Below are 27435 nucleotides of genomic sequence, written 5' to 3'. Positions count from 1 at the left end.
TGCCACCGGCGTACGGCTCGTAGAGTCCAGGACAGCATGAATAGCGTAAGTCGCAATGCATGCGAGGTTAAGGCCGCCACCTGCGGCACAGATGTACGTGTGACAGTGTCTATCTGCGCAAGACCAACTGAAATAGCTTGGAGTGCCCATACGGCTGCGAATGCCGGAGCAAACGACACGCCGATAGCTTCACAGACAGATTTGAACCAGAGGCCCATCTGTCTGTCAATGACATCTTTAAGTGAAGTCCCATCTTCCACTGCAACTATGGAGGATGGCGCGGCGGAGAAAAACTTGTCTGGATAAGCGTAGCGTTTCTGGACTGCTCCTCTGAGACAGAGAGGCCCAAAAAGTACTGAATTTACGCTTGGGATACCTGAAATGGAATTTCTCCTGCTGCAGCTGCCTCCTCCACTGGAGGGGCTGAGGGAGAAATATCCACCAGTGTATTAATGGGCGCTATGAGATCATTCACCATGGCGTCCATTAGGAGCATCCAGAATGAAAGCGGTCTCAGGATCAGAAACCTGACCAGCCACCTCATCATACAGAGAACCTCTCGCTGAGACCCTGACCAGTGTGTGAAGTCGAGGGTCTCTCCCAGCGAGCTCGCTTAGGCTGTCTGGGACTGTCGTCCGTGTCAGAGCCTTCAGTCTGGGATGTATGGGACCCCCTTGGAGCACGGATTAGTTCCAACTGAGGGAGACCGGGGAGCCTTGATTCAACAATGCCCTTGGTCTGAGTCACCGCCTTGGACTGCAAAGTTGCTAGCATTTTGTTCATAGTCCAAGACATTTTATCAGCAAAAAAACTGCAAACTCTGTCCTCTGGACAGTTTCACAGGTGGCCCTCTCTGGGCCACCACTAGCAGAGACTCTACCCATTAGGGGTTAGTGGAACCTGCCGGTAAAACAGCCTCACGTGCGGTACAGACAGCATAGAAAGCCTGTGCCTTGGCCCCCTTGCTCTATGCTGACGACATGCTGTTGTCTCCTCAGAGCTATGTAGGGGTATATCGCCAAGAAGCGACCGTACAGCCACAAGTCTCAGCCGCGCCGCAGCCTCCAGCGCGGCAGTTTCCCACAGATAAACTCACTCAGCTAAGCTGCAGTGAGTATAGTCCAAGCGCGCAGCGCTGTTGTCCTCGGCGCACTAACACGCCCAGCAATGCTGGCGTGTGTCTGTGTATGGTCTTGCAAATATAAGCACAAGAATAAAGTACACAAAAAAACACTGTGGCAATAGTGGGATCAGCACCAAGGTGCTGCTTACCGCCCGCATAAGCGGGTAAGTGGTCGCCAGAATCCCTTTGCTGGGTCTCCCAGAGCCTGTGTCCGTTCTCCAGCTTAGATTGCCTGCAGGAATGGCTGCCGGCGTCCTGTGAAGAGGGGCGGGCCGTGGGCGTGCCCCAGACAAGAGCGGGAAACTGGCGTCCCCCTGTGCCCAGTGAGAGGGCTGGAGTATGTAAATAAGACTCCAGCCCTCGGCGCTGATCATTGTACAGCGTCTCGCCCCTTCCCTGACTGACAGGGCTGGGGGCGGGAACGAAACGTAACTAGGCCGCAGAAGCCGGGGACTAGATTTATAAGCGCTGCCGTCGTAAAAGCGCGGCAGCGCGAAAGTCCCCGGCGCACCACAAGTCTCAGCCGCGCCGCAGCTCCAGCAGCGGCTGGCGCGGTAGTTCCCGACACATAAACTCACTCAGCTAAGCTGCAGTGAGTAAAGCCCAAGCGCGCAGCGCTACTGTCCCCGGCGCACTAACACACCCAGCAACGCTGGAGTGTGTTTATGCATAGACTGTACGGGGACACAGAGTACCTTAACGTTGCAGGGCCTGTCCCTGACGATACTCCGCTCCATTCCAGCAGAATCTCCGGGTCTGTGGATGGAGCCCGGCCTCAGAGCCTGGAGGCCGGTAAGATCCCACTTCACCAGAGCCCTACAGGGGGATGGGGAAGGAAAACAGCATGTGGGCTCCAGCCTCCGTACCCGCAATGGGTACCTCAACCTTAACAAACACCGCCGACAAAAGTGGGGTGAGAAGGGAGCATGCTGGGGGCCCTAGTATGGGCCCTCTTTTCTTCCATCCGACATAGCAGCTGCTGCTGACTAAAACAGTGGAGCTATGCGTGGATGTCTGACCTCCTTCGCACAAAGCATAAAACTGAAGCAGCCCGTGATCCCACGGGGGGTGTATACGCAGAAGGGGAGGGGCCTTACACTTTTGAGTGTAATACTTTGTGTGGCCTCCGGAGGCAGTAGCTATACACCAATCGTCTGGGTCTCCCAATGGAGCGCCGAAGAAAGTGAGTCTTATAACCCAGAAAAGACACTACTACACAGACTGTGGTGAACAAATGCCACATATTATAAAAAAAAAAAAAAAAAGCAGGAGGTGTCTTTCTATGGCAGATGCCATTTTGGCAGAATGAAAGCGCAGTGAAAACATGGTGCTGGACCAGTGAAGGGTGGGTGAGGTTTTTTTATTTTTTTGCATGGGGGGATTTTTCTGAAACCAGAATATCCCTTTATCATTGAGCAAAACGCTAAAATAAGTAGCTGTAAAGAGCATAATGTAAAGTAAGAAAATAAACTTCATAAATCTAACATAACTCACTTCTAGTCCAGACCATTATGTTACTATGAATGTGAGGCAAGCAGTATAGATTACACTGAATTAGGCTGTGATGTCTATGCAGAAAGCCTTTCCAATCATATCTACAATTAGATACCCTTTAAAGGGCATGTCCATTGTGAGCAGGCTAGCTCCACATTAATATCACTCAAGAGCAGACCTGATAGGAAATTACAGGCTTCAAACACCAGTGATACTTAACGCTTTAACCACAGGAATGTTCCAGTTACATAATATAGAAAAGAACTGCTTGTGTGTTACAATGTAAGACTTCAAGTTCTTAGCGCTCAAATATTAATCATTCCCATATCATTTGAAAGCAAAAGTTAAAGGGGTAGTCTGGGGAGATAAATTATTCTACCGGCCATACCCTCAAACCATAAATATGAGATCCATAGGGTATGTGCGCACTTGTGCGCTCTGCACCGCACCGAAAATGTGCGCTTCAGAGCGCAGCTGAAAAGCTGCGTTCTGAAGCGCATGGTGCCGGCAGATTCGTGCGCTCTACATGCTGCCTCTCCCTATAGACAGCATGCAGAACGCACGAAAGTAGTGACATGTCACTTCTTAGAACGCAGCGATTCGGCAAGCAGCCGAATCGCTGCGTTCTAACATGCCACGTGCGCACGGCTCCTGCACAATCTCCATAGATTGTGCAGGGGACGCAGGACGCATGCAGTTACGCTGCGCTGCAGATCGCAGCGTAACTGCATGTAATACGCACACGTGCGCACATACCCATAGTGCCGTTCCCCACCCTCACAGCAACTGTAATTCTCTAACACTGGAGCTGCTCCTTAGTGCTCCCCCTCTCTCCTGGGATGTTACATCACACCAGGGGTATGGCCTGCTCCTCGTGTTTAGTAGCTGCCAGCCCCCCTGATAATATAGGCTATCCTGCAGCCCTAGATGAGGGACCATAGCCACTTCTGGTTTTGCCATACAAATACTGATGAATTACTCATTTGCAAATAAAGCCGTAAACTATATCAAACATATAAGTTACCGAGGTGCTGCTTTAATGATGTTGTCCACACGCAGGATGACTTCAGCAGCTTCGGCTGCACTCAGCAACACTTGCCTCTTCACTTGGAAGCTTTCAGTGATACCCACTTCTTCCATATCTCCAATAATACCGTTTCTCATATCTGATAAGAACAGGGTTAATATGCATGTACATTTTTATTTATTATTTTTTTTTTACAAAATTGTGTCAAACCCAATCTTTCACTTATTTAAAAGGAACCTATTCTCCCGATTAAGCATGAATTTGACGACAGCTTTTATTTAACAGAAAGGGAAAATAAGAAATTATTTTAAATGTAATCCCAGTAAATTACTATCCCTGCTCAATCTTAAAAAGATGTCAACTAAGCAAAGGTAAGAATTACTAACAATACATAAGGGTGTTCAAGTTTTAGGGAAATTACTCCAAACGCTGCAAAATATCTAACATAATAAAAAGAGCAGGCTCTCCTCCTTTCCCCGGTTCAACCCCAGCTCTCCGATGCTGCTTCGGGCTCAGTTTTGGCTACAGCGGTGATGTCACATTAACAGCGCGCAGCACCGCTATGGCCAATAAGTGGGCTTAGCAGCTGTGATGCCATGCACAAGCACTTTCGCAATTTTTACTACCATTCTTGAGATTGTAAATAAAAAAAAGTTTAATCTCAGTGCCTTGGAAACCAACTGTGTGGCTGGGATTAGTAGGTAACAATGCAGAAATCCTCACCAGCTTAAAAATAGTGCTTTACAAGTGGTTGGTCACCTAAGCATAGGAGCTATAAACGAGAAGTGTTACTATCTAAACGTTTAAATATGGCTACTTTCACACATCCGGTTTGAGCAGTGCGGCTCAATCCGGCTGTGAAACCTATGCAACGGATGTGGCGAAAACACTGCATCCTTTGCATAAGTTTTTACATGCGGGCGGTCCGGTTTCTTCCGGTTGCGGCACGCTACTGAGCATGCGCAGTGGAAGAAACCGCATGCGGCGGCCAGATGCGGTTTTTGCCGCATCGCGCCGCATCCGGCGTCCATAGGCATGCATTGAAAAATGCGCCGCAGCGTCCGGGAGCAGTGCAATGCGTTTTTTTTTTTGCCGGAGCAAAAAACGTGCCAGGGAACAGTCGCTGCATGGGCTAAATCTGCCGCATGCGGCAAAAAACGGACGGAACGCAAGCCCATGCGGCGTCAATGCTGGAAAATACGAAACCGGTGGCAAAAAACGGTTTCGTTTTTTCAGCAGAGCGCCGGATTGTGCCGCACTGCTACAACCAGATGTGTGAAAGTAGCCTTAGCCGTAAACTGCTTGTATTTACAAGACCGATCTGACAAGACCTATTTATCAATATGGAAATAACCCCTTCACCACAGGCCGATATTCATTTTTTTCATTTTTTGTTTTTTTTTCCCTCCCCTTCTTCTGAGAACAGTAACTTATTTTTCAGTCAATCTTGCCATATGAGGGCTTGTTTTCTGCGGGACAAGTTGTACTTTTAAATGAAAACCATAAGTTTTACTATATAGTGTACTAGAAAATGGCAAAAAAATTCCAAATAAGGAAAAATTGCAAGAAAAAAAAAAAAGGTGCGATTGCATGATTGTTTTTGGGATATTTCATTCACAGTGTTCACTATATGGTAAACCTGATTGTGTCAGTGTGATGCCTCAAGTCTATACGAGTTCGTAGACACCAAATATGTATACTTTTACTTTCATCTAAACGGTAAAAAAAAAACCCAAAGTTTGTCCAAAAATAGTAGCGCACTCTTTGCGCCATTTTCCACGATCCATAGCATTCTCATTTTTCAGGATCTATGTCTCAGTGTTGGCTCATTTTTTTCTGTCTCAAGCTGACTTTTTAATGGTACCATTTTTGCACACCTGTCATTGCATTTAGTGCAAAATTTGCGGCGACCAAAAAATGTAAGTTGGGAATTTTTTTGCCGCTACGCCGTTTACCAATCAGATTAACTGATTTCATATTTTGATAGCTTGGGCGTTTCTGAACACTGATACCAAATGTGTCTATATATATTTTTTTTAATCCTTTAGTTTTCAATTGGGCAAAGGGGCGTGATTAGTTATTACTTTTAGATTTTTTTTTAAACTTTTTTTATTTTATTAGTTCCCCTAGGGGACTCTAAGGTCTGACCACTTGTTCATTTCTCCTGATCATTACTGCACAGCTCAGAACAGGAGAAATGTTAGTCTTCTGTAATAACGGCTGCTCTGCCAAGTGTTACAGGAAGTGAGTCATGTGAGCTATAGGAGTCATCACATGACCCTGTGCTACCAGGGTAAGCATCAGCTCACAGTAATCATGTTACAGCGCAGCCGATGGAGCCGGGTGAGTGACCGTTTACTGTGGCGGGCATTTAAATCGCGCTGTCACATTTTGACAGCGTGATTTAAAAGGTTGACAGGAGCGGGTGGATCACGGATCCACCCATGTCTGCGAGGCACACATCAGATGTTCAAATCAGCTGACATGAGCAGGAATCACTGCCAGCTGCCCGCAGCAGCCGCAGATGATTACACCTATATGGCTTAGGAGGTATCAGTACCGCCCGTGGTCGTTAAGTGGTTAAATCTAAACTTAAACCATGCTTCAATAGATCAGTACATACCAAGCCCATACTTTGACTTTCCTTCGCTGTGAGCTGCTCTAAGCTGTGACACCAAGTCCGCACTGTCATAGCCAGCATTGTCTGCTATAATGGTTGGAAGCTTAATAAAAAAACAAAACAAAACACCATAAGAAACATTACAATCATAACTAAAGCAGAAAAACTTCATGAAATCCTCATATTAAAAAGGGAAGGTATCGCGTTTTTTTAATTTTGTATTAAAAATAGTGATTATGAAATCAAGGTTTTTTTTAATACAAAATGAAAATCGCAGCTTATTTAGTTTTTATTTAATTCTAATTTTACTGGAGGCACTGGGGGCCAAGCTGGATTTGCTGTGTAACGATAGTTACTCACTCCTTTATGGCAGCCCCTGTGCCTAGAGAACAGTGGTTGGGATCCGACCCCATCATTTACGTCAGTGGGCATCTGCTGTGACCTGGACGCGCCCCCTGGGCTGTCCAGATCACAGCAGAGGGAGGAGATCAGCGCCATCATTGTGGAGCTCACAGAGTATGCTGTTTGCTCCAATATACCCCTGTCAACCGCCGGGATGTGCGAGTACGGGCCGTCTCCCCTCCCCTCGTTACCGTCTCAGATGACACCCCCTCCCTCCGCTCTCCCCAGCCCCCGCTTTGCCCCAGCTACTGCTACCGCCGCCCCTCCCCCCACCGTTACCGTCTCCGGTGACACTCTCTACCTCCGCTGTCCCCAGCCATCGCTCTGCCCCCGCTACTGCTACCGCTGCCCCTCCCCGGTACCGTCTCCGGTGACACCCCCTCCCTCTGCTCTCCCCAGCCACCGCTCTGCCCACCGCTGCTGTGTGTGTGTGTCACTGCATGCGAGTACCGGCGCTGCTACGGTCTGCACGTCTGTGTATCTAATCCTCTCCTGTGTGATCCTGTCTGCTGAGCCGTGTATCTAATCCTCTCCTGTGTGATCCTGTCTGCTGAGCCGTGTATCTAATCCTCTCCTGTGTGATCCTGTCTGCTGAGCCGTGTATCTAATCCTCTCCTGTGTGATCCTGTCTGCTGAGCCGTGTATCTAATCCTCTCCTGTGTGATCCTGTCTGCTGAGCCGTGTATCTAATCCTCTCCTGTGTGATCCTGTCTGCTGAGCAGTGTATCTAATCCTCTCCTGTGTTATCCTGTCTGCTGAGCCGTGTATCTAATCCTCTCCTGTGTGATCCTGTCTGCTGAGCCGTGTATCTAATCCTCTCCTGTGTGATCCTGTCTGCTGAGCAGTGTATCTAATCCTCTCCTGTGTGATCCTGTCTGGTGAGCCGTGTATCTAATCCTCTGTGTGATCCTGTCTGGTGAGCCGTGTATCTAATCCTCTCATGTGTGATCCTGTCTGCTGAGCCGTGTATCTAATCCTCTCCTGTGTGATCCTGCCTGCTGAGCAGTGTATCTAATCCTCTCCTGTGTGATCCTGTCTGCTGAGCCGTGTATCTAATCCTCTCCTGTGTGATCCTGTCTGCTGAGCCGTGTATCTAATCCTCTCCTGTGTGATCCTGTCTGCTGAGCCGTGTATCTAATCCTCTCCTGTGTGATCCTGTCTGCTGAGCCGTGTATCTAATCCTCTCCTGTGTTATCCTGTCTGCTGAGCCGTGTATCTAATCCTCTCCTGTGTGATCCTGTCTGGTGAGCCGTGTATCTAATCCTCTCCTGTGTGATCCTGTCTGCTGAGCAGTGTATCTAATCCTCTCCTGTGTGATCCTGTCTGCTGAGCCGTGTATCTAATCCTCTCCTGTGTGATCCTGTCTGCTGAGCCGTGTATCTAATCCTCTCCTGTGTGATCCTGTCTGCTGAGCAGTGTATCTAATCCTCTCCTGTGTTATCCTGTCTGCTGAGCCGTGTATCTAATCCTCTCCTGTGTGATCCTGTCTGCTGAGCCGTGTATCTAATCCTCTCCTGTGTGATCCTGTCTGCTGAGCAGTGTATCTAATCCTCTCCTGTGTGATCCTGTCTGGTGAGCCGTGTATCTAATCCTCTGTGTGATCCTGTCTGGTGAGCCGTGTATCTAATCCTCTCCTGTGTGATCCTGTCTGCTGAGCCGTGTATCTAATCCTCTCCTGTGTGATCCTGTCTGCTGAGCCGTGTATCTAATCCTCTCCTGTGTGATCCTGTCTGGTGAGCCGTGTATCTAATCCTCTCCTGTGTGATCCTGTCTGCTGAGCAGTGTATCTAATCCTCTCCTGTGTGATCCTGTCTGCTGAGCAGTGTATCTAATCCTCTCCTGTGTGATCCTGTCTGCTGAGCCGTGTATCTAATCCTCTCCTGTGTGATCCTGTCTGCTGAGCCGTGTATCTAATCCTCTCCTGTGTGATCCTGTCTGCTGAGCAGTGTATCTAATCCTCTCCTGTGTTATCCTGTCTGCTGAGCCGTGTATCTAATCCTCTCCTGTGTGATCCTGTCTGCTGAGCCGTGTATCTAATCCTCTCCTGTGTGATCCTGTCTGCTGAGCAGTGTATCTAATCCTCTCCTGTGTGATCCTGCCTGCTGAGCAGTGTATCTAATCCTCTCCTGTGTGATCCTGTCTGCTGAGCCGTGTATCTAATCCTCTCCTGTGTGATCCTGTCTGCTGAGCCGTGTATCTAATCCTCTCTTGTGTGATCCTGTCTGCTGAGCCGTGTATCTAATCCTCTCCTGTGTGATCCTGTCTGCTGAGCCGTGTATCTAATCCTCTCCTGTGTTATCCTGTCTGCTGAGCCGTGTATCTAATCCTCTCCTGTGTGATCCTGTCTGGTGAGCCGTGTATCTAATCCTCTCCTGTGTGATCCTGTCTGCTGAGCCGTGTATCTAATCCTCTCCTGTGTGATCCTGTCTGCTGAGCCGTGTATCTAATCCTCTCTTGTGTGATCCTGTCTGCTGAGCCGTGTATCTAATCCTCTCCTGTGTGATCCTGTCTGCTGAGCAGTGTATCTAATCCTCTCCTGTGTTATCCTGTCTGCTGAGCCGTGTATCTAATCCTCTCCTGTGTGATCCTGTCTGCTGAGCCGTGTATCTAATCCTCTCCTGTGTGATCCTGTCTGCTGAGCAGTGTATCTAATCCTCTCCTGTGTGATCCTGTCTGGTGAGCCGTGTATCTAATCCTCTGTGTGATCCTGTCTGGTGAGCCGTGTATCTAATCCTCTCATGTGTGATCCTGTCTGCTGAGCAGTGTATCTAATCCTCTCCTGTGTGATCCTGCCTGCTGAGCAGTGTATCTAATCCTCTCCTGTGTGATCCTGTCTGCTGAGCCGTGTATCTAATCCTCTCCTGTGTGATCCTGTCTGCTGAGCCGTGTATCTAATCCTCTCTTGTGTGATCCTGTCTGCTGAGCCGTGTATCTAATCCTCTCCTGTGTGATCCTGTCTGCTGAGCCGTGTATCTAATCCTCTCCTGTGTTATCCTGTCTGCTGAGCCGTGTATCTAATCCTCTCCTGTGTGATCCTGTCTGGTGAGCCGTGTATCTAATCCTCTCCTGTGTGATCCTGTCTGCTGAGCCGTGTATCTAATCCTCTCCTGTGTGATCCTGTCTGCTGAGCCGTGTATCTAATCCTCTCCTGTGTGATCCTGTCTGCTGAGCCGTGTATCTAATCCTCTCCTGTGTGATCCTGTCTGCTGAGCCGTGTATCTAATCCTCTCCTGTGTGATCCTGTCTGCTGAGCCGTGTATCTAATCCTCTCCTGTGTGATCCTGTCTGGTGAGCCGTGTATCTAATCCTCTCCTGTGTTATCCTGTCTGCTGAGCCGTGTATCTAATCCTCTCCTGTGTGATCCTGTCTGCTGAGCCGTGTATCTAATCCTCTCCTGTGTGATACTGTCTGCTGAGCTGTGTATCTAATCCTATCCTGGGTGATACTCCTAGTGTCCTTGGTGACAGACATTTCTGGTCAACAACAAAAAAGAGAATTTTGTTTACTTACCGTAAATTCTTTTTCTTATAGTTCCGACATGGGAGACCCAAACCATGGGTGTATAGCTTCTGCCTCCGGAGGACACACAAAGTACTACACTAAAAGTGTAGCTCCTCCCTCCGAGCATATACACTCCCCGGATGACAAATCCAACCAGTTTAGTGCCAAAGCTGAAGGAGGACATCCACCCATAAGTAGAGATAGAGTAAAACCCGGAATAACCGGAACTTCTGTCTACAACAACAGCCGGTGAAAACACACGGAACAAGAAAGCTGCCAACAGGCAACAGGGAGGGTGCTGGGTCTCCCATGTCGGAACTATAAGAAAAAGAATTTACGGTAAGTAAACAAAATTCTCTTTTTCTTTATCGTTCCTTATGGGAGACCCAAACCATGGGACGTCTCAAAGCAGTCCATGGGTGGGAAATAAACAGAAACTGAGAAGTAGGCGAAACCCAACTTCACAAATGGGCGACAGCCGTCCGAAGGATGCGTCTGCCCAAGCTCGCATCTGCCGAAGCATGAGCATGCACTTGGTAGTGCTTCGAAAGGGTGTGCAGACTAGACCAAGTGGCAGCCTGACAGACCTGCTGAGCCGTAGCCCAAGAGGCACCGACAGCTCTGGTCGAGTGCGCCTTAATCCCTGGCGGGGGAGGCATCTGAGAACATAGGTAGGCATCGGATATGGCCGACCTAATCCAATGAGCTAGGGTCGGTTTAGAAGCCGAGAGACCCTTGCGCTGACCTGTGGTCAGCACAAAAAGAGAGGTGCACTGCCTAAAAAAACAGCGGTGCGTGACACATAGATCCGGAGCGTCCGCACCAAATCTAAAGCATGCAACGCTTTCTCAAAGCGATGCACAGGGGCCGAACAAAGGGAAGACCATGAAATGTCCTGGTTAAGGTGGAACGGAGACACCACCTTAGGGAGAAGGCCCGGAGTTGGATGGAGAACCACCTAGTCTTGGTGAAAAAAACCAAAAAGGGTGACTCCGAAGAGAGCACAGTCAAATAAGAGACTCTCCTGAGAGAAATTATGGCCACCAGAAAAACCACTTTCTGTGAAAGACTAAACAACGAAACCTCCCTAAGAGGCTCAAAGGGGGGTTTCTGTAAGGCCATGAGGACCAAAGAAAGGTCTCAGGGATCCAGAGACCGCCGGTAAGGCGGAATGATGTGAGATGCGCCCTGCATGAAGGTGCGCACCTGGGCCAGTCGGGCGATACGCCGCTGACAGAGCCGAGACCTGTCCCTTGAGGGAATGAGGGACAGACCTAGCTGCAGGCCGGACTGTAGAAAGGACAGGATGGTCGGCAAGGAAAAAACGGCCAAGGAGCATGGCCGGAAGAACGACACCAGGACAGGAAAATTCTCCAAGTCCTGAGGTAAAACCTGGCCGAGGAAGACTTCCGAGCCTGAGTCATAGTGAAGATGACCTCGGAAGGAATGCCTGAAGCCGTAAGGATTCAGGGCTCAAGAGCCACGCCGTCAATCTGAGAGCCGCAGAATTGTTGTGGAAAACGGACCCTCTGAGAGAACGTCTGGCCGGTCCGGGAGATGCCACAGCACCTCTACGAACAGACGGAGCAGGTCTGGGAACCAAGCTCGCCTGGGCCTGGGGCGATGAGTACGACCTGACGGCCCTCCATTTTGATCTTGCGCAGGACTCTGGGCAAGAGAGCTAGAGGGGGAAACACGTAGGCCAGACGGAACTGGGACCAATCTGGAACCAGCGCGTCCGCTGCCAAGGCTTGAGGATCATGGGAGCGAGCCACGTAAACCGGGACCTTGTTGTTGTGCCGGGATGCCATTAGATCCACTCCCGGAGTGCCCCGCCTGCTAAATTGACCGGAACACTGCCGGATGCAGGGCTCACTCGCCGCTGTCCACGGTTTGACGGCTGAGATAATCTGCCTCCCAGTTCTCTGCGCCTGGGATGTGGACTGCGGATATGGTGGACTTTGAGTCCTCCGTCCACTGAAGGATATGTTGAACTTCCAACATTGCTAGGCGGCTGCGAGTCCTAGGACTACAGCCCTGATTTCCAGCACATTGATCAAGAGGGCTGATTCGGACGGAGTCCAAGTGCCCTGTGCTCGGTGGTGGAGAAACACTGCTCCCCAGCCGGATAGACTGGCATCCGTGGTGAGAATCACCCATGACGGGGCCAGAAAGGAGCGTCCCTGGTACAGAGAGAGGGGCCGAAGCCACCACTTAAAGAGAGCTCCTGGTCTGTGGCGACAGAGCCACCAGCCTGTGCAAGGAAGAAGTCCCTTGTCCCAACAGCGGAAAATGTCCAGCTGCAGGGGACGCAGATGGAACTGGCAAGGGGAACTGCTTCTATTGACGCCACCATCTGACCCAGCACCTGCATGAGGTGCCTGATTGCTGAGGCTCCGCCGTCATTCTGAGAGCGAACCGCCAGATGAAGAGACTGCTGTTTGACTAAGGGCAGCTTCACAAGTGCCAGCAGAGTCTCGAATTGCATCCCTAGGTACGTAAGTTCCTGGGTCGGGGTCAGAGTGGACTTGCAAGCGTGGCGAGAGTGAGCGAGACACTCCGCTGACAGTCTGCACTGGATGAAGCCCTGACTAGAAGGGCGTCCAGGTAAGGAATCACTACCAACCCCTGGAGGAGCAGAACCGCAACTGGTGAATACACGAGGGGCCGTGGCTAACCCAAAGGGGAGAGCCACGAATTGGAAATGTTCCTCTCCGATTACAAAACGTAGCCAACGCTGGTGTGAAACTGCGAATGGCACATGCAGAGAGACATCTCTGATGTCGATGGATGCTAAGAAATCTCCTTGGGTCATTGACTGATCGCAGAGATTCCATGCAAAATTGCCGCACCTGAACATGCTTGTTGAGAAGCTTGAGATCCAGGTCGGAAAGCACCGTCCTTTTCGGGGACTAGGAAGAGATTTGAGTAGCAATCTCAGAACCGTTCCCAGTCGGGAACTGGTACAATTACTCCATTGGCCTGCAAGAATGCCACGGCCTGTGAGAAGGCGGCGGCCTTGGAGCAGGGGGGAGTTGTCAGAAAAAAAATCTGTTTGGCGGCTGAATAGAATTCTATTCTGTAGCCGTGGGAGATGGTAACCCACACCCACTGATCGAAGACGTGTTGAAACCACACGTCGCCCAAGAGGGAGAGCCTGCCACCGTTACTGGCGGGCCAGATAATCAAGAGGAGGCTGCCTTGGTGGCAGCAGCTCCTGCCGACTTAGGACGCGGCTTCATGCGCCAGTTGGTTTACGGACCTTGGCTGAGTTAGTGGACGAGGCCGAGGGCTTAGAGGACGACCAGTTAGAGGAAACGAAAGGAACGAAACCTCGACTGGTTCCTGCCCTGGAAGGTTTCCTGGGTTGTGGCATGGAAGTACTCTTCCTGCCAAAAGCTTCCTTAATAATTTCATCCAGTTGTTCACCGAATAGACTGGTCCCAGCAAAAGGGAGTCCAGCAAGGAACTTCTTAAGAAGCATCTGCCTTCCACTCTCGAAGCCACAGGAACCTGCGGATAGCGAGGGAAGTAGCCGAGGCCACCGCAGTGCGGTGACAGTCTCCAGCTATAGGATGAAAAGACTGAAGCCTGGAAGTTAAGGCAACCAATTCGGGCATAAAGGCCCTGGTGAGGGAATGCATCTCCTCCCGAGAAGCAGAGATGGCTTTGAGAGCCCGCACTGCTGCAAAAGATGGGGAGAACGAGGCCCCTGCCGCCTCATATATAGATTTGGCCAGAAGGACAACCTGGCGGACAGTGGGATCCTCAGAGAGGTGCCGTCAGCCACTGATACAACTGTCCGGGCTGAAAGTCTAGACACCGGAGGGTCCACCCTTGGTGAATGAGCCCACTCCTTGACCACCACTGGTGGAAGGGGGAAACAGTCATCAGAACCACGCTCTGGGAAGCGTCTGTCAGGACAGGCTCTGGGCTTGGTCACAGTGACCTGAATGCTGGAGTGGATAAGGAACACACTCCTTGTTCTCTTAGGCAAGGTATACTGATGCTTTTCTGCCAAAGAGGGGTGCTCCCCTGATACAGGCGGATTGAGGTCCAGTACAAATATAATGGACGCAATCAAATCATTAGCATCTGCGTCACTTTCGGACAGATCAATGGGGTACATGGAGAGCGTCCGAGCCCCCAGTAAGGCATCCTCCTTGTCCTGCGAGTCAGCTCGTGAACCAGAGCCGCGGGGCGAGGAGGGAAAGGGGACCCTGCGTCTCCATTTTAGGAGGACGGGCTCCCAGATGAAGAATCCTCTGTGAGCTTTGCTGAGCGAGCCGTAGCAGCAGAAGTGCCCTGAGAAGGGGGCTGATGCATGCTCAGCAGTGTCCGGGACAGCTGTCCCCTGGAGAGAGGGATTCTACCCCGGAGCCGGAGCAGCCGGAGGGACCACTGGGGATAAGCCTCCAGGCTGAGGCACCACTACGTCAGAGCAGGCATCACAATGTGGTTATGTGCTCGGTACAGACAGTACGAGTCAACATGCGGTGCATAATAAAAAGCAGCCTTGCAGCCCTGCACTGATATGAGACATGCTGCAGAAGTGGGGGCTCTGTCCAGAAAGACCCCCAGCAGAGTATATAAACAAACAGAGTATATAAGCAGCAGCACAACCAGAGGTTGTGGCTTGCCAGACCGTTTAACATAACAACTCTGTGTCTCCAGATTCCCCAGAAGTGGGGGCTTTTCGGAAAAAAAACCCCAGCAGAGTATATAAACAGAGTGTATAAGCAGCTGCACAACCGGAGGTTGTGGCTTGCCAGACTGTTTAACATAGGGGCATCTCTATGCTCTCCAGATCCACCAGAACTGGGGGCTCTGTCCCAGGCCCCCATTTGTCACAATGTGTTTGCAGACATTGATCTCTGTGCCCTAGAACGCTGAGAAGAAGGGAATTTTGTTACTTACCGTAAATTCCTTTTCTTCTAGCTCTTATTGGGAGACCCAGACGATTGGGTGTATAGCACTGCCTCCGGAGGCCACACAAAGCAATTACACTAAAAAGTGTAAGGCCCCTCCCCTTCTGGCTATACACCCCCAGTGGGATCACTGGCTCACCAGTTTTAGTGCAAAAGCAAGAAGGAGGAAAGCCAATAACTGGTTTAAACAAATTCACTCCGAGTAACATCGGAGAACTGAAAACCGTTCAACATGAACAACATGTGTACCCGCAAACAAACCAAAAATCCCGAAGGACAACAGGGCGGGTGCTGGGTCTCCCAATAAGAGCTAGAAGAAAAGGAATTTACGGTAAGTAACAAAATTCCCTTCTTCGGCGCTCTATTGGGAGACCCAGACGATTGGGACGTCCAAAAGCTGTCCCTGGGTGGGTAAAGAAATACCTCATGTTAGAGCTGCAAGACAGCCCTCCCCTACGGGGAGGCAACTGCCGCCTGCAGGACTCTTCTACCTAGGCTGGCGTCCGCCGAAGCATAGGTATGCACCTGATAATGTTTGGTGAAAGTGTGCAGACTCGACCAGGTAGCTGCCTGGCACACCTGTTGAGCCGTAGCCTGGTGTCGTAATGCCCAGGATGCACCCACGGCTCTGGTAGAATGGGCCTTCAGCCCTGATGGAACCGGAAGCCCAGCAGAACGGTAGGCTTCAAGAATTGGTTCTTTGATCCATCGAGCCAGGGTGGCCTTAGAAGCCTGCGACCCTTTGCGCTTACCAGCGACAAGGACAAAGAGTGCATCCGAACGGCGCAAGGGCGCCGTGCGGGAAATGTAGATTCTGAGTGCTCTCACCAGATCTAACAAATGTAAATCCTTCTCATACCGATGAACTGCATGAGGACAAAACGAAGGCAAAGAGATATCCTGATTAAGATGAAAAGAGGATACCACCTTCGGGAGAAACTCCTGAATGGGGCGCAGCACTACCTTGTCCTGGTGGAAGACCAGGAAGGGAGCCTTGGATGATAGTGCTGCCAGCTCAGACACTCTCCGAAGAGACGTGATCGCTACCAGAAAAGCCACTTTCTGTGATAGTCTAGAAAGTGAAACCTCCCTCAGAGGCTCGAAGGGCGGCTTCTGTAGGGCAACTAGTACCCTGTTCAGATCCCATGGATCTAACGGCCGCTTGTACGGGGGTACGATATGGCAAACCCCCTGAAGGAACGTGCGCACCTTAGGAAGGCGTGCCAAACGCCTCTGAAAAAAGACGGATAGCGCCGAGACCTGACCTTTAAGGGAGCCGAGCGACAAACCTTTTTCTAACCCAGATTGCAGGAAAGAAAGAAAGGTAGGCAATGCAAATGGCCAGGGAGACACTCCCTGAGCAGAGCACCAGGATAAGAAAATCCTCCACGTTCTGTGGTAGATCTTAGCGGACGTAGGCTTCCTAGCCTGTCTCATGGTGGCAACGACCCCTTGGGACAATCCTGAAGACGCTAGGATCCAGGACTCAATGGCCACACAGTCAGGTTCAGGGCCGCAGAATTCCGATGGAAAAACGGCCCTTGGGACAGTAAGTCTGGTCGGTCTGGTAGTGCCCACGGTTGGCCGACCGTGAGCTGCCACAGATCCGGGTACCACGCCCTCCTCGGCCAGTCTGGGGCGACAAGTATGACGCGGCTGCAATCGGATCTGATCTTGCGTAGCACTCTGGGCAAGAGTGCCAGAGGTGGAAACACATAAGGGAGCCGGAACTGCGACCAATCTTGTACTAGGGCGTCTGCCGCCAGCGCTCTTTGATCGCGGGACCGTGCCATGAAGGTTGGGACCTTGTTGTTGTGCCGTGACGCCATTAGGTCGACGTCCGGCACCCCCCAGCGGTGACAGATTTCCTGAAACACGTCTGGGTGAAGGGACCATTCCCCTGCGTCCATGCCCTGGCGACTGAGGAAGTCTGCTTCCCAGTTTTCTACGCCGGGGATGTGAACTGCGGATATGGTGGAGGCTGTGGCTTCCACCCACATCAGAATCCGCCGGACTTCCTGGAAGGCTTGCCGACTGCGTGTCCCCCCTTGGTGGTTGATGTATGCCACCGCTGTGGAGTTGTCCGACTGAATTCGGATCTGCCTTCCTTCCAGCCACTGCTGGAAGGCTAGTAGGGCAAGATACACTGCTCTGATTTCCAGAACATTGATCTGAAGGGTGGACTCCTGCTGGGTCCACGTACCCTGAGCCCTGTGGTGGAGAAAAACTGCTCCCCACCCTGACAGACTCGCGTCTGTCGTGACCACCGCCCAGGATGGGGGTAGGAAGGATTTTCCCTGTGATAATGAGGTGGGAAGAAGCCACCACTGCAGAGAGTCCTTGGCCGTCTGGGAAAGGGAGACTTTCCTGTCTAGGGATGTTGACTTCCCGTCCCATTGGCGGAGAATGTCCCATTGAAGTGGGCGCAGATGAAACTGCGCAAACGGAACCGCTTCCATTGCCGCCACCATCTTCCCGAGGAAGTGCATGAGGCGTCTTAAGGAGTGCGACTGACTTTGAAGGAGAGCCTGCACCCCAGTCTGTAGTGACCTCTGCTTGTCCAGCGGAAGCTTCACTATCGCTGAGAGAGTATGAAACTCCATGCCAAGATACGTTAGTGATTGGGTCGGTGACAGATTTGACTTTGAGAAGTTGATGATCCACCCGAACGTCTGGAGAGTCTCCAGTGCAACAGTCAAGCTGAGTTGGCATGCCTCTTGAGAGGGTGCCTTGACCAGTAGATCGTCCAAGTAAGGGATCACAGAGTGTCCCTGAGAGTGCAAGACTGCTACCACTGCCGCCATGATCTTGGTGAACACCCGTGGTGCTGTCGCTAGACCAAATGGCAGAGCTACGAACTGAAGATGGTCGTCTCCTATCACGAAGCGTAGAAAGCGTTGGTGCTCTGTAGCAATCGGCACGTGGAGATAAGCATCCTTGATGTCTATTGATGCTAGGAAATCTCCTTGAGACATTGAGGCAATGACTGAGCGTAGGGATTCCATCCGGAACCGCCTGGCGTTCACATGCTTGTTGAGCAGTTTTAGGTCCAGAACAGGACGGAATGAGCCGTCCTTTTTTGGCACCACAAAGAGATTGGAGTAAAAACCTTGACCTCGTTCCTGAAGAGGAACAGGTACCACCACTCCTTCTGCTCTTAGAGAATTCACCGCCTGCAGAAGGGCATCTGCTCGGTCGGGATGTGGGGAAGTTCTGAAGAACCGAGGCGGAGGACGAGAACTGAACTCTATCCTGTACCCGTGAGACAAAATGTCTGTTACCCACCGGTCTTTGACCTGTGGCAGCCAAATGTCGCAAAAGCGGGAGAGCCTGCCACCGACCGAGGATGCGGAGGGAGGCGGCCGAAAGTCATGAGGCAGCCGCCTTGGAAGCGGTACCTCCGGTTGCTTTCTTGGGGCGTGAGTGAGCCCGCCAGGAATCAGAGCTCCTTTGCTCTGAGTCCCTTTGGACGAGGAGAATTGGGGCTTGCCCGAGCCTCGAAAGGACCGAAACCTTGACTGCCACTTCCTCTGTGGAGGTTTGCTTGATCTGGGCTGGGGTAAGGAGGAGTCCTTACCTTTGGACTGTTTGATGATTTCCGCCAATTGCTCACCAAACAGTCTGTCTCCAGATAATGGCAAGCTGGTTAAACATTTTTTAGAAGCAGAATCTGCTTTCCATTCCTTTAACCACAAGGCTCTGCGCAAAACTACAGAGTTGGCAGATGCCATTGAGGTACGGCTCGTAGAGTCCAGTACCGCATTGATAGCGTAGGTCGCAAACGCAGACATTTGAGTAGTTAGGGACGCCACTTGCGGCACTGCTGGACGTATGAGAGAGTCCACCTGTGCCAGACCAGCTGAAATAGCTTGGAGCGCCCACACGGCCGCGAATGCAGGAGCAAACGACGCGCCAATAGCTTCATAGACAGATTTCAACCAAAGGTCCATCTGTCTGTCATTGGGATCTTTAAGTGAAGCCCCATCCTCCACTGCAACTATGGATCTAGCTGCAAGCCTGGATATTGGAGGGTCCACTTTTGGACACTGGGTCCAGCGTTTGACCACGTCAGGGGGAAAAGGATACCGTGTATCCTTAGGGCGTTTAGAAAAACGCTTGTCCGGATAAGTATTATGTTTCTGGATGGATTCTCTGAAGTCAGAGTGGTCCAGAAAAGTACTCAATTTACGCTTGGGATACAGGAAATGGAATTTCTCCTGCTGTGCAGCTGCCTCCTCTGCAGAAGGGGCTGGGGGAGAAATATCCAACAGCCTATTGATGGCCGCTATAAGGTCATTTACCATGGCGTCACCATCTGGCGTATCCAAATTGAGTGCGGCGTCAGGACAAGACTCCTGATCACCCACCTCTGAACCCTCATATAGGGACTCTTCTCGCTGAGACCCTGATCCACGTGATGACGTGGAGGGTCTCTCCCAGCGAGGTCGCTTAGGCGGACTGGGACTGTCATCGGAGTCAGAGCCCTCAGCCTGTGATGCCTGGGACCCCCTTGAAGTACGGATTAGTTCCAACTGAGGGGGACCGGGGAACATAGACACAGCAGTGTCTATGGTCTGAGCAACTGGCCTGGACTGCAAGGTCTCCAGGATTTTTGTCATAGTCACAGACATTTTATCAGCAAAGACTGCAAATTCTGACCCCGTCACCGGGGCAGGGTTCACAGGCGTCTCTGCCTGGGCTACCACCACAGTAGGCTCTGGCTGACGAAGTGCCACTGGGACTGAACATTGCACACAATGAGAGTCGTTGGAGCCTGCTGGTAGATTAGCCCCACATGCTGTACAAGTAGTGTATACAGCCCGTGCCTTGGCACCCTTGCGTTTTGCGGATGACATGCTGTTGTCTCCTCAAGCAATATAGGGTGTACAGCCAAGAAGCGACCTTACAGTGCAGTATTAAATATATCTAGACACAGCAGTGTCTATGTACAGCGAAAAATATAACACTGTGGCACTAGTGGGGCTGCACGTATGTGCTGCTTACCGCCCGCTGAGCGCGGGTGTGTGGTCGCCAGAAACCCCTCGCCTGGGTCCCCCAGAGCCTGCGTGCGTTCTCCAGCCAGACTGCATGTGTATAATGGCTGCCGGCGTCCTGGGGAGCTGCAAGCCTGGGGGCGGGCCTAGGGCGTGCACAGAGAAAAAGCGCGAAGCCTGTGTCCTACTGTGCTCAGTGAGAGGGCTGGAGCATGTAAATCGTGCCCCAGCCCTCGGCGCTGCCGATTGAATAACGTCTCTCCCCTACCCTGATTGACAGGGTGGGGGGCGTTAACGAAGCGGAGCTAGGCCGCAGAAAGCCGGGGACTAAAGTTAGAAGCGCCGCCGCCGTAAAAGCGCGGTCGGCGCGACCCCGGCGCACTACAAGTCGCAGCTGCGCCGTCGCTCCAGGGGCGGTCGGCGCGGCGATCCACACACATAAAGTCTCCCAGTAACCTGCGGGGACTATAAGCCCAGCGCACAGCGCTACAGTCCCCGGCGCACTAGCACACCCAGCAAGCCTGGGGTGCGCGTGGCCTGCCATACGGGGACACAGAGTACCTGAAAGTTGCAGGGCCTTGTCCCTGAACGGCACTCCCGCTCCACATCCAGCAGGTTCTATGGGTCTGTGGATGGAGCCCGGCCTCAGGGCTTGGTGGCCGGTAAGATCCCACTTCCTCAGAGCCCCTCAGGGGGATGGGGAAGGAAAACAGCATGTGGGCTCCAGCCTCCGTACCCGCAATGGGTACCTCAACCTTACAAACCACAAGTGGGGTAAGAAGGGAGCATGCTGGGGGCCCCATATGGGCCCTCTTTTCTTCCATCCGATATAGTCAGCAGCTGCTGCTGACTAAACAGTGGAGCTATGCGTGGATGTCTGACCTCCTTCGCACAAAGCAGAAAACTGGTGAGCCAGTGATCCCACTGGGGGTGTATAGCCAGAAGGGGAGGGGCCTTACACTTTTTAGTGTAATTGCTTTGTGTGGCCTCCGGAGGCAGTGCTATACACCCAATCGTCTGGGTCTCCCAATAGAGCGCCGAAGAAAATGGCGTCCGCAGCGAGGAGAGGGGGCGGGGCCTACTCTGAGAGCAGGACGGAGGGCAAATGAGGCATACAGGGGAGGGAATCTTTCCTCAGTGAGGAGTGTCCCTTCCCTGTGCTGAGCAGCCGGTGGGCGGAGCCACCCTGTCTCACTGCACTGACTGACATAGAATCGAAACTAGGCCTCAGGCGAAGCCGGGGCCTAGATTTAAACATGCGGCCAGCGTGCAGGCACCATCGGCGCGGTTCTCCAGTGAAAACTGGAGAACCGGCCGGAAATGTTAAAACATACATATAACACATTCTCCCCCACAAATAAAGTACAAGGGACCCCTAGAAAGACCACTTTCTGTGGTAATAACGTCTCAGTACTTCGCTTGAGACGCAGGTGCCAGGTCCCTGGTGGGTCATCGCTCCATCCGGCAGGATCCTGAACAGGGCTGCGGATGGAGACCGGTCTCCTGCAAAGCAGTGAGAACCGTGATGGCTCCCACTTCAAGCCAGAGCCCATGGCGAAGGAGCGCGGCATGTGAAGGCTCCAGCCCTGAAATCAACCTTAACAGCACCGCCGACACAGTGGGGTGAGAAGGGACATGCCGGGAGTCCAGATTGGACCCGCTTTTCTTCCAAATCTTTGAAATCAAAAATCAAAAATCAGAGGATGCATGTGTGTGTGTGACCTCCTGAACACAAAGCATTGAACTGGTTGGATTTGTCATCAGGGGAGTGTATATGCTCGGAGGGAGGAGCTACACTTTTAGTGTAGTACTTTGTGTGTCCTCCGGAGGCAGAAGCTATATACCCATGGTTTGGGTCTCCCATAAGGAACGATAAAGAAATGGCTCCGAACTATGTCCCTACATGTCATTCTCTGTTATCTGTTGTAAACACTCAGATTGGGAGGTGTGCCATCACACACAGGAGAGCAGACTCCGCCCACTTTACTGCAGCTGTAATCAGTTATTTTCTACAGTGGGATTTCTGTAGGATTTCAGAAGCTGCTCCCCCTAGTGTTTAACAGTGGAAAATATTAAACTTTTTAAAAAATTTTTATATTTTGCTCAATTAAAAAATATTTAAACAAAACATTAAATATTACTTTACATTTTTTCAGTTATTGAATATTTTTTTTCCTGACTATACATTCCCTTTAAACTGTTGATTGGATGGAACTCTAAACTTGTAAATTGTGAGATGTACGGCCGTGCTCATCTACTTTTTAATTAAGATTTTGAACTATAAAACAAAGGAATAATTATTACAAGGATCTGATCCATTGTTGGGGGGGGGAAGGGTGAAGGGTGCAGGCAGTTATCTTACAGCCAGAAAAAAAGGATGGTAGCTAGAAGGAGATGGCTGATCTTTTGTGAATACATGTTTCTGTTGAGATTTTTCTGTTGCAATAAGACTAAAAAAAACAAAACACAAAAAACAAACAAAAAAAACCAGATGAATAGATGGGATTATTTTTGGTACTGTTCCCTTGTTTAGTCATCAAATCCGATTTATTTATAGTTAAAAAAACAAACGCCCCCAATGGCCAGAAAAATACCCACTCATAGGTATAGTTTTATTCCCTTACCATTTGCAGTGCTTTGGCAAAAGATTCCACTGCCACAGACTCTTTCCCTGGTGTTCTTTGAGCCAAATTTGCTACAGCATTAGCCATCAACATCTCAGAGCAACCTAAATTAAAGAATTACAACAGTTGATGTCCCAGAAAAAATAAATTAAAAAAAAAAAAAAAAATAAATAAAAAAAAAAACAGCAGAGAAAAGAAAAGAAAATTTGATATTCATGTACCTCCTCCAAAAACCGTTCTGGTATCCTTCACAGTCTGAGCTAGTACACAAAGTGCATCATGAAGGGACCTTTCAGCCTCATCCAAAATCTGCTGCGTTGCCCCACGAAGCACAATTGTGCAAGCTTCTCCTGGAATGCCAAAGGAAAAGCCGTATCGTTAATAAGAGAATCTGAAGTGACAGATGAGATGGAATCCAATATAGAGAATGGGTTTCACATTAAGCAGTTGCTTGTGTGCATGCATTCCAGTAGGCACCTATCAATTGGAAATCATCCGCCACACATTTATCGACGGGGAAATGAATAGCGCCAGTGCAACGGGAAATGAATAGCGCCAGTGCAACAGGAAATGAATAGCGCCAGTGCAACCTAATCCAAAGGTAGTAGAAAACTGCTGAAATCCAGTTACATTCTAATAAATTGTGGTTAAAATAAAAAACAAACACCTGAAAAGGGAAGATAAATCATTACTTACCCATGGCAACACCCGAGAAGTGGATCAGCTTATCTTCTCCAATCATTACTTCTTCAATAAGTTTACAGCTTCCAAGTTTTACTAACTCGGGATGATCAAACGTAGATGCTATCTCTCCACCTGTAGCAAAGAAAAGAAAAATTATGTTTTATCTTTTTCAAGAAATGCAAAACTGTGTCCCTCTACACTTATTTAAGGGCATGTTTATACACATTTGTGTTGCTGCAACAAAAAATTAAATTCTAATGCTTACGTTGGAGTGGCTATTGCATTAAGTGCATGAACTTCTTCAGACTAATGTGAACGATCAGCTGATCGCTCTTAATAGCCGGCGGATCAGCTGAGCGTTCTCACAAGCCGGCGGCCGGTCGCTCAGCTGAACGTTCGGCCACCGAAAGAAGGGAATTTTGTTACTTACCGTAAATTCCTTTTCTTCTAGCTCCTATTGGGAGACCCAGACGATTGGGTGTATAGCTACTGCCTCCGGAGGCCACACAAAGCATTACACTAAAAAGTGTAAGGCCCCTCCCCTTCTGGCTATACACCCCCAGTGGGATCACTGGCTCACCAGTTTTAGTGCAAAAGCAAGAAGGAGGAAAGCCAATAACTGGTTAAACAAATTCACTCCGAGTAACATCGGAGAACTGAAAAACCGTTCAACATGAACAACATGTGTACCCGAAAAAACCCAAAAATCCCGAAGGACAACAGGGCGGGTGCTGGGTCTCCCAATAGGAGCTAGAAGAAAAGGAATTTACGGTAAGTAACAAAATTCCCTTCTTCTTCGTCGCTCCATTGGGAGACCCAGACGATTGGGACGTCCAAAAGCTGTCCCTGGGTGGGTAAATTAATACCTCAAGTTAGAGCTGCAAAACAGCTCTCCCCTACGAGGAGGCAACCGCCGCCTGCAGGACTCTTCTACCTAGGCTGGCGTCCGCCGAAGCATAGGTATGCACCTGATAATGTTTGGTGAAAGTGTGCAGACTCGACCAGGTAGCTGCCTGGCACACCTGTTGAGCCGTAGCCTGGTGTCGTAATGCCCAGGACGCACCCACGGCTCTGGTAGAATGGGCCTTCAGCCCTGATGGAACCGGAAGCCCAGCAGAACGGTAGGCTTCAAGAATTGGTTCTTTGATCCATCGAGCCAGGGTGGCTTTGGAAGCCTGCGACCCTTTGCGCTTACCAGCGACAAGGACAAAGAGTGCATCGGAACGGCGCAGGGGCGCCGTGCGGGAAATGTAGATTCTGAGTGCTCTCACCAGATCTAACAAATGTAAATTCATCTCATACCGAGGAACTGCATGAGGACAAAAAGAAGGCAAAGAGATATCCTGATTAAGATGAAAAGAGGATACCACCTTCGGGAGAAACTCCTGAATGGGGCGCAGCACTACCTTGTCCTGGTGGAAGACCAGGAAAGGAGCCTTGGATGACAGCGCTGCTAGCTCAGACACTCTCCGAAGAGATGTGATCGCTACCAGTAAAGCCACTTTCGGTGATAGTCTAGAAAGTGAAACCTCCCTCAGAGGCTCGAAGGGCGGCTTCTGGAGGGCAACTAGTACCCTGTTCAGATCCCATGGATCTAACGGCCGCTTGTACGAGGGTACAATATGCCAAACCCCCTGCAGGAACGTGCGCACCTTAGGAAGCCGTGCTAGACGCTTTTGAAAAAAGACGGATAGCGCCGAGACTTGCCCTTTAAGGGAGCCGAGCGACAAACCTTTTTCTAACCCAGATTGCAGGAAAGAAAGAAAGGTAGGCAATGCCAAAGGCCAGGGAGACACTACCTGAGCAGAGCACCAGGATAAGAATATCTTCCACGTTCTGTGGTAGATCTTAGCGGACGTGGGCTTCCTAGCCTGTCTCATGGTGGCAACGACCCCTTGGGATAATCCTGAAGACCCTAGGATCCAGGACTCAATGGCCACACAGTCAGGTTCAGGGCCGCAGAATTCTGATGGAAAAACGGCCCTTGGTACAGTAAGTCTGGTCGGTCTGGTAGTGCCGACGGTTGGCCGACCGTGAGATGCCACAGATCCGGATACCACGCCCTCCTTGGCCAGTCTGGGGCGACGAGTATGACGCGGCTGCAGTCGGATCTGATCTTGCGTAGCACTCTGGGCAAGAGTGCCAGAGGTGGAAACACATAAGGGAGCCGGAACTGCGACCAATCTTGCACTAAGGCGTCTGCCGCCAGAGTTCTGTGATCGCGAGACCGTGCTATGAAGGTTGGGACCTTGTTGTTGTGCCTGGACGCCATTAGGTCGACGTCCGGCCTTCCCCAGCGGCTACAGATTTCCTGAAACACGTCCGGGTGAAGGGACCATTCCCCTGCGTCCATGCCCTGGCGGCTGAGGAAGTCTGCTTCCCAGTTTTCTACGCCGGGGATGTGAACTGCGGATACGGTGGAGGCCGTGGCTTCCACGCACGTCAGAATCCGCCGGACTTCCTGGAAGGCTTGCCGACTGCGTGTCCCTCCTTGGTGATTGATGTATGTCACCGCTGTGGAGTTGTCCGACTGAATTCGGATCTGCTTTCCTTCCAGCCACTGCTGGAAGGCTAGTAGGGCAAGATACACTGCTCTGATTTCCAGAACATGGATCTGAAGGGTGGACTCCTGCTGAGTCCACGTACCCTGAGCCCTGTGGTGGAGAAAAACTGCTCCCCACCCTGACAGACTCGCGTCTGTCGTGACTACCGCCCAAGACGGTGGTAGGAAGGATCTTCCCTGTGATAATGAGGTGGGAAGAAGCCACCATTGCAGAGAGTCCTTCCGAAAAGGATACTTTCCTGTTCAGGGATGTTGACTTCCCGTCCCATTGGCGGAGAATGTCCCAATAAGAGGACGCAGATGAAACTGCGCAAACGGAACCGCCTCCATTGCCGCCACCATCTTCCCGAGGAAGTGCATGAGGCGTCTTAAGGAGTGCGACTGACCTTGACGGAGAGTCTGCACCCCAGTCTGTAGTGATTGGGTCGGTGACAGGTTTGACTTTGAAAAGTCGATGATCCACCCGAACGTCTGGAGAGTCTCCAGCGCAACATTCAGGCTGAGTTGGCATGCCTCTTGAGAGGGTGCCTTGACAAGTAGATCGTCCAAGTAAGGGATCACAGAGTGTCCCTGTGAGTGCAAGACTGCTACCACTGCCGCCATGACCTTGGTGAACACCCGTGGGGTTGTCGCCAGACCGAATGGCAGAGCTACGAACTGAAGATGGTCGTCTCCCATCACGAAACGTAGAAAACATTGGTGCTCTGTAGCAATCGGCACGTGGAGATAAGCATCTTTGATGTCTATTGATGCTAGGAAGAAGGGAATTTTGTTACTTACCGTAAATTCCTTTTCTTCTAGCTCTTATTGGGAGACCCAGACGATTGGGGTATAGCTACTGCCCTCCGGAGGCCACACAAAGCACTACACTAAAAAGTGCAAGGCCCCTCCCCCTCTGGCTATACCCCCCCCGTGGTATCACGGGTTCTCCAGTTTTAGTGCCAAAGCAAGAAGGAGGAAGCCAATAACTGGTTTAAACAAATTAACTCCGAATAACGTCGGAGAACTGAAAAACCGTTCAACATGAACAACATGTGTACCCGCAAACAACCAAGAAATCCCGAAGGACAACAGGGCGGGTGCTGGGTCTCCCAATAAGAGCTAGAAGAAAAGGAATTTACGGTAAGTAACAAAATTCCCTTCTTCTTCAGCGCTCTATTGGGAGACCCAGACGATTGGGACGTCCAAAAGCTGTCCCTGGGTGGGTAAAGAGATACCTCATGTTAGAGCTGCAAAACAGCCCTCCCCTACGGGGATGTCACTGCCGCCTGCAGGACTCTTCTACCTAAGCTGGCATCCGCCGAAGCATAGGTATGCACCTGATAATGTTTGGTGAAAGTGTGCAGACTCGACCAGGTAGCTGCCTGGCACACCTGTTGAACCGAAGCCTGGTGTCGTAGCGCCCAGGACGCACTCACGGCTCTGGTTGAATGGGCTTTCAGCCCTGAAAGAACCGGAAGCCCTGCAAAACGGTA

At 50.8% G+C, this 27435-nt stretch overlaps 1 protein-coding gene across 1 annotated transcript in view; it reads right to left on the bottom strand.

Moving 5' to 3' along the window:
- Positions 1-27435, bottom strand: part of CCT2 (chaperonin containing TCP1 subunit 2) — a 116703-nt gene that overhangs the window by 4669 nt on the left and 84599 nt on the right. The window contains exons 11-15 of the mRNA XM_075342469.1: positions 23410-23529; positions 22935-23063; positions 22714-22817; positions 6268-6367; positions 3642-3783 (exon numbers count right to left, since the gene is read on the bottom strand). Coding sequence (XP_075198584.1) covers positions 3642-3783; positions 6268-6367; positions 22714-22817; positions 22935-23063; positions 23410-23529 — 595 coding nt within the window. The remainder of the gene's footprint in view (positions 1-3641; positions 3784-6267; positions 6368-22713; positions 22818-22934; positions 23064-23409; positions 23530-27435) is intronic.

This window comes from Anomaloglossus baeobatrachus, chromosome 4, assembly GCF_048569485.1.
Source record: "Anomaloglossus baeobatrachus isolate aAnoBae1 chromosome 4, aAnoBae1.hap1, whole genome shotgun sequence".
Taxonomy (NCBI): domain Eukaryota; kingdom Metazoa; phylum Chordata; class Amphibia; order Anura; family Aromobatidae; genus Anomaloglossus; species Anomaloglossus baeobatrachus.
The sequence above is the reverse complement of the archived record's forward strand: the minus strand, read 5'-3'. Positions and strand labels throughout refer to the sequence as shown.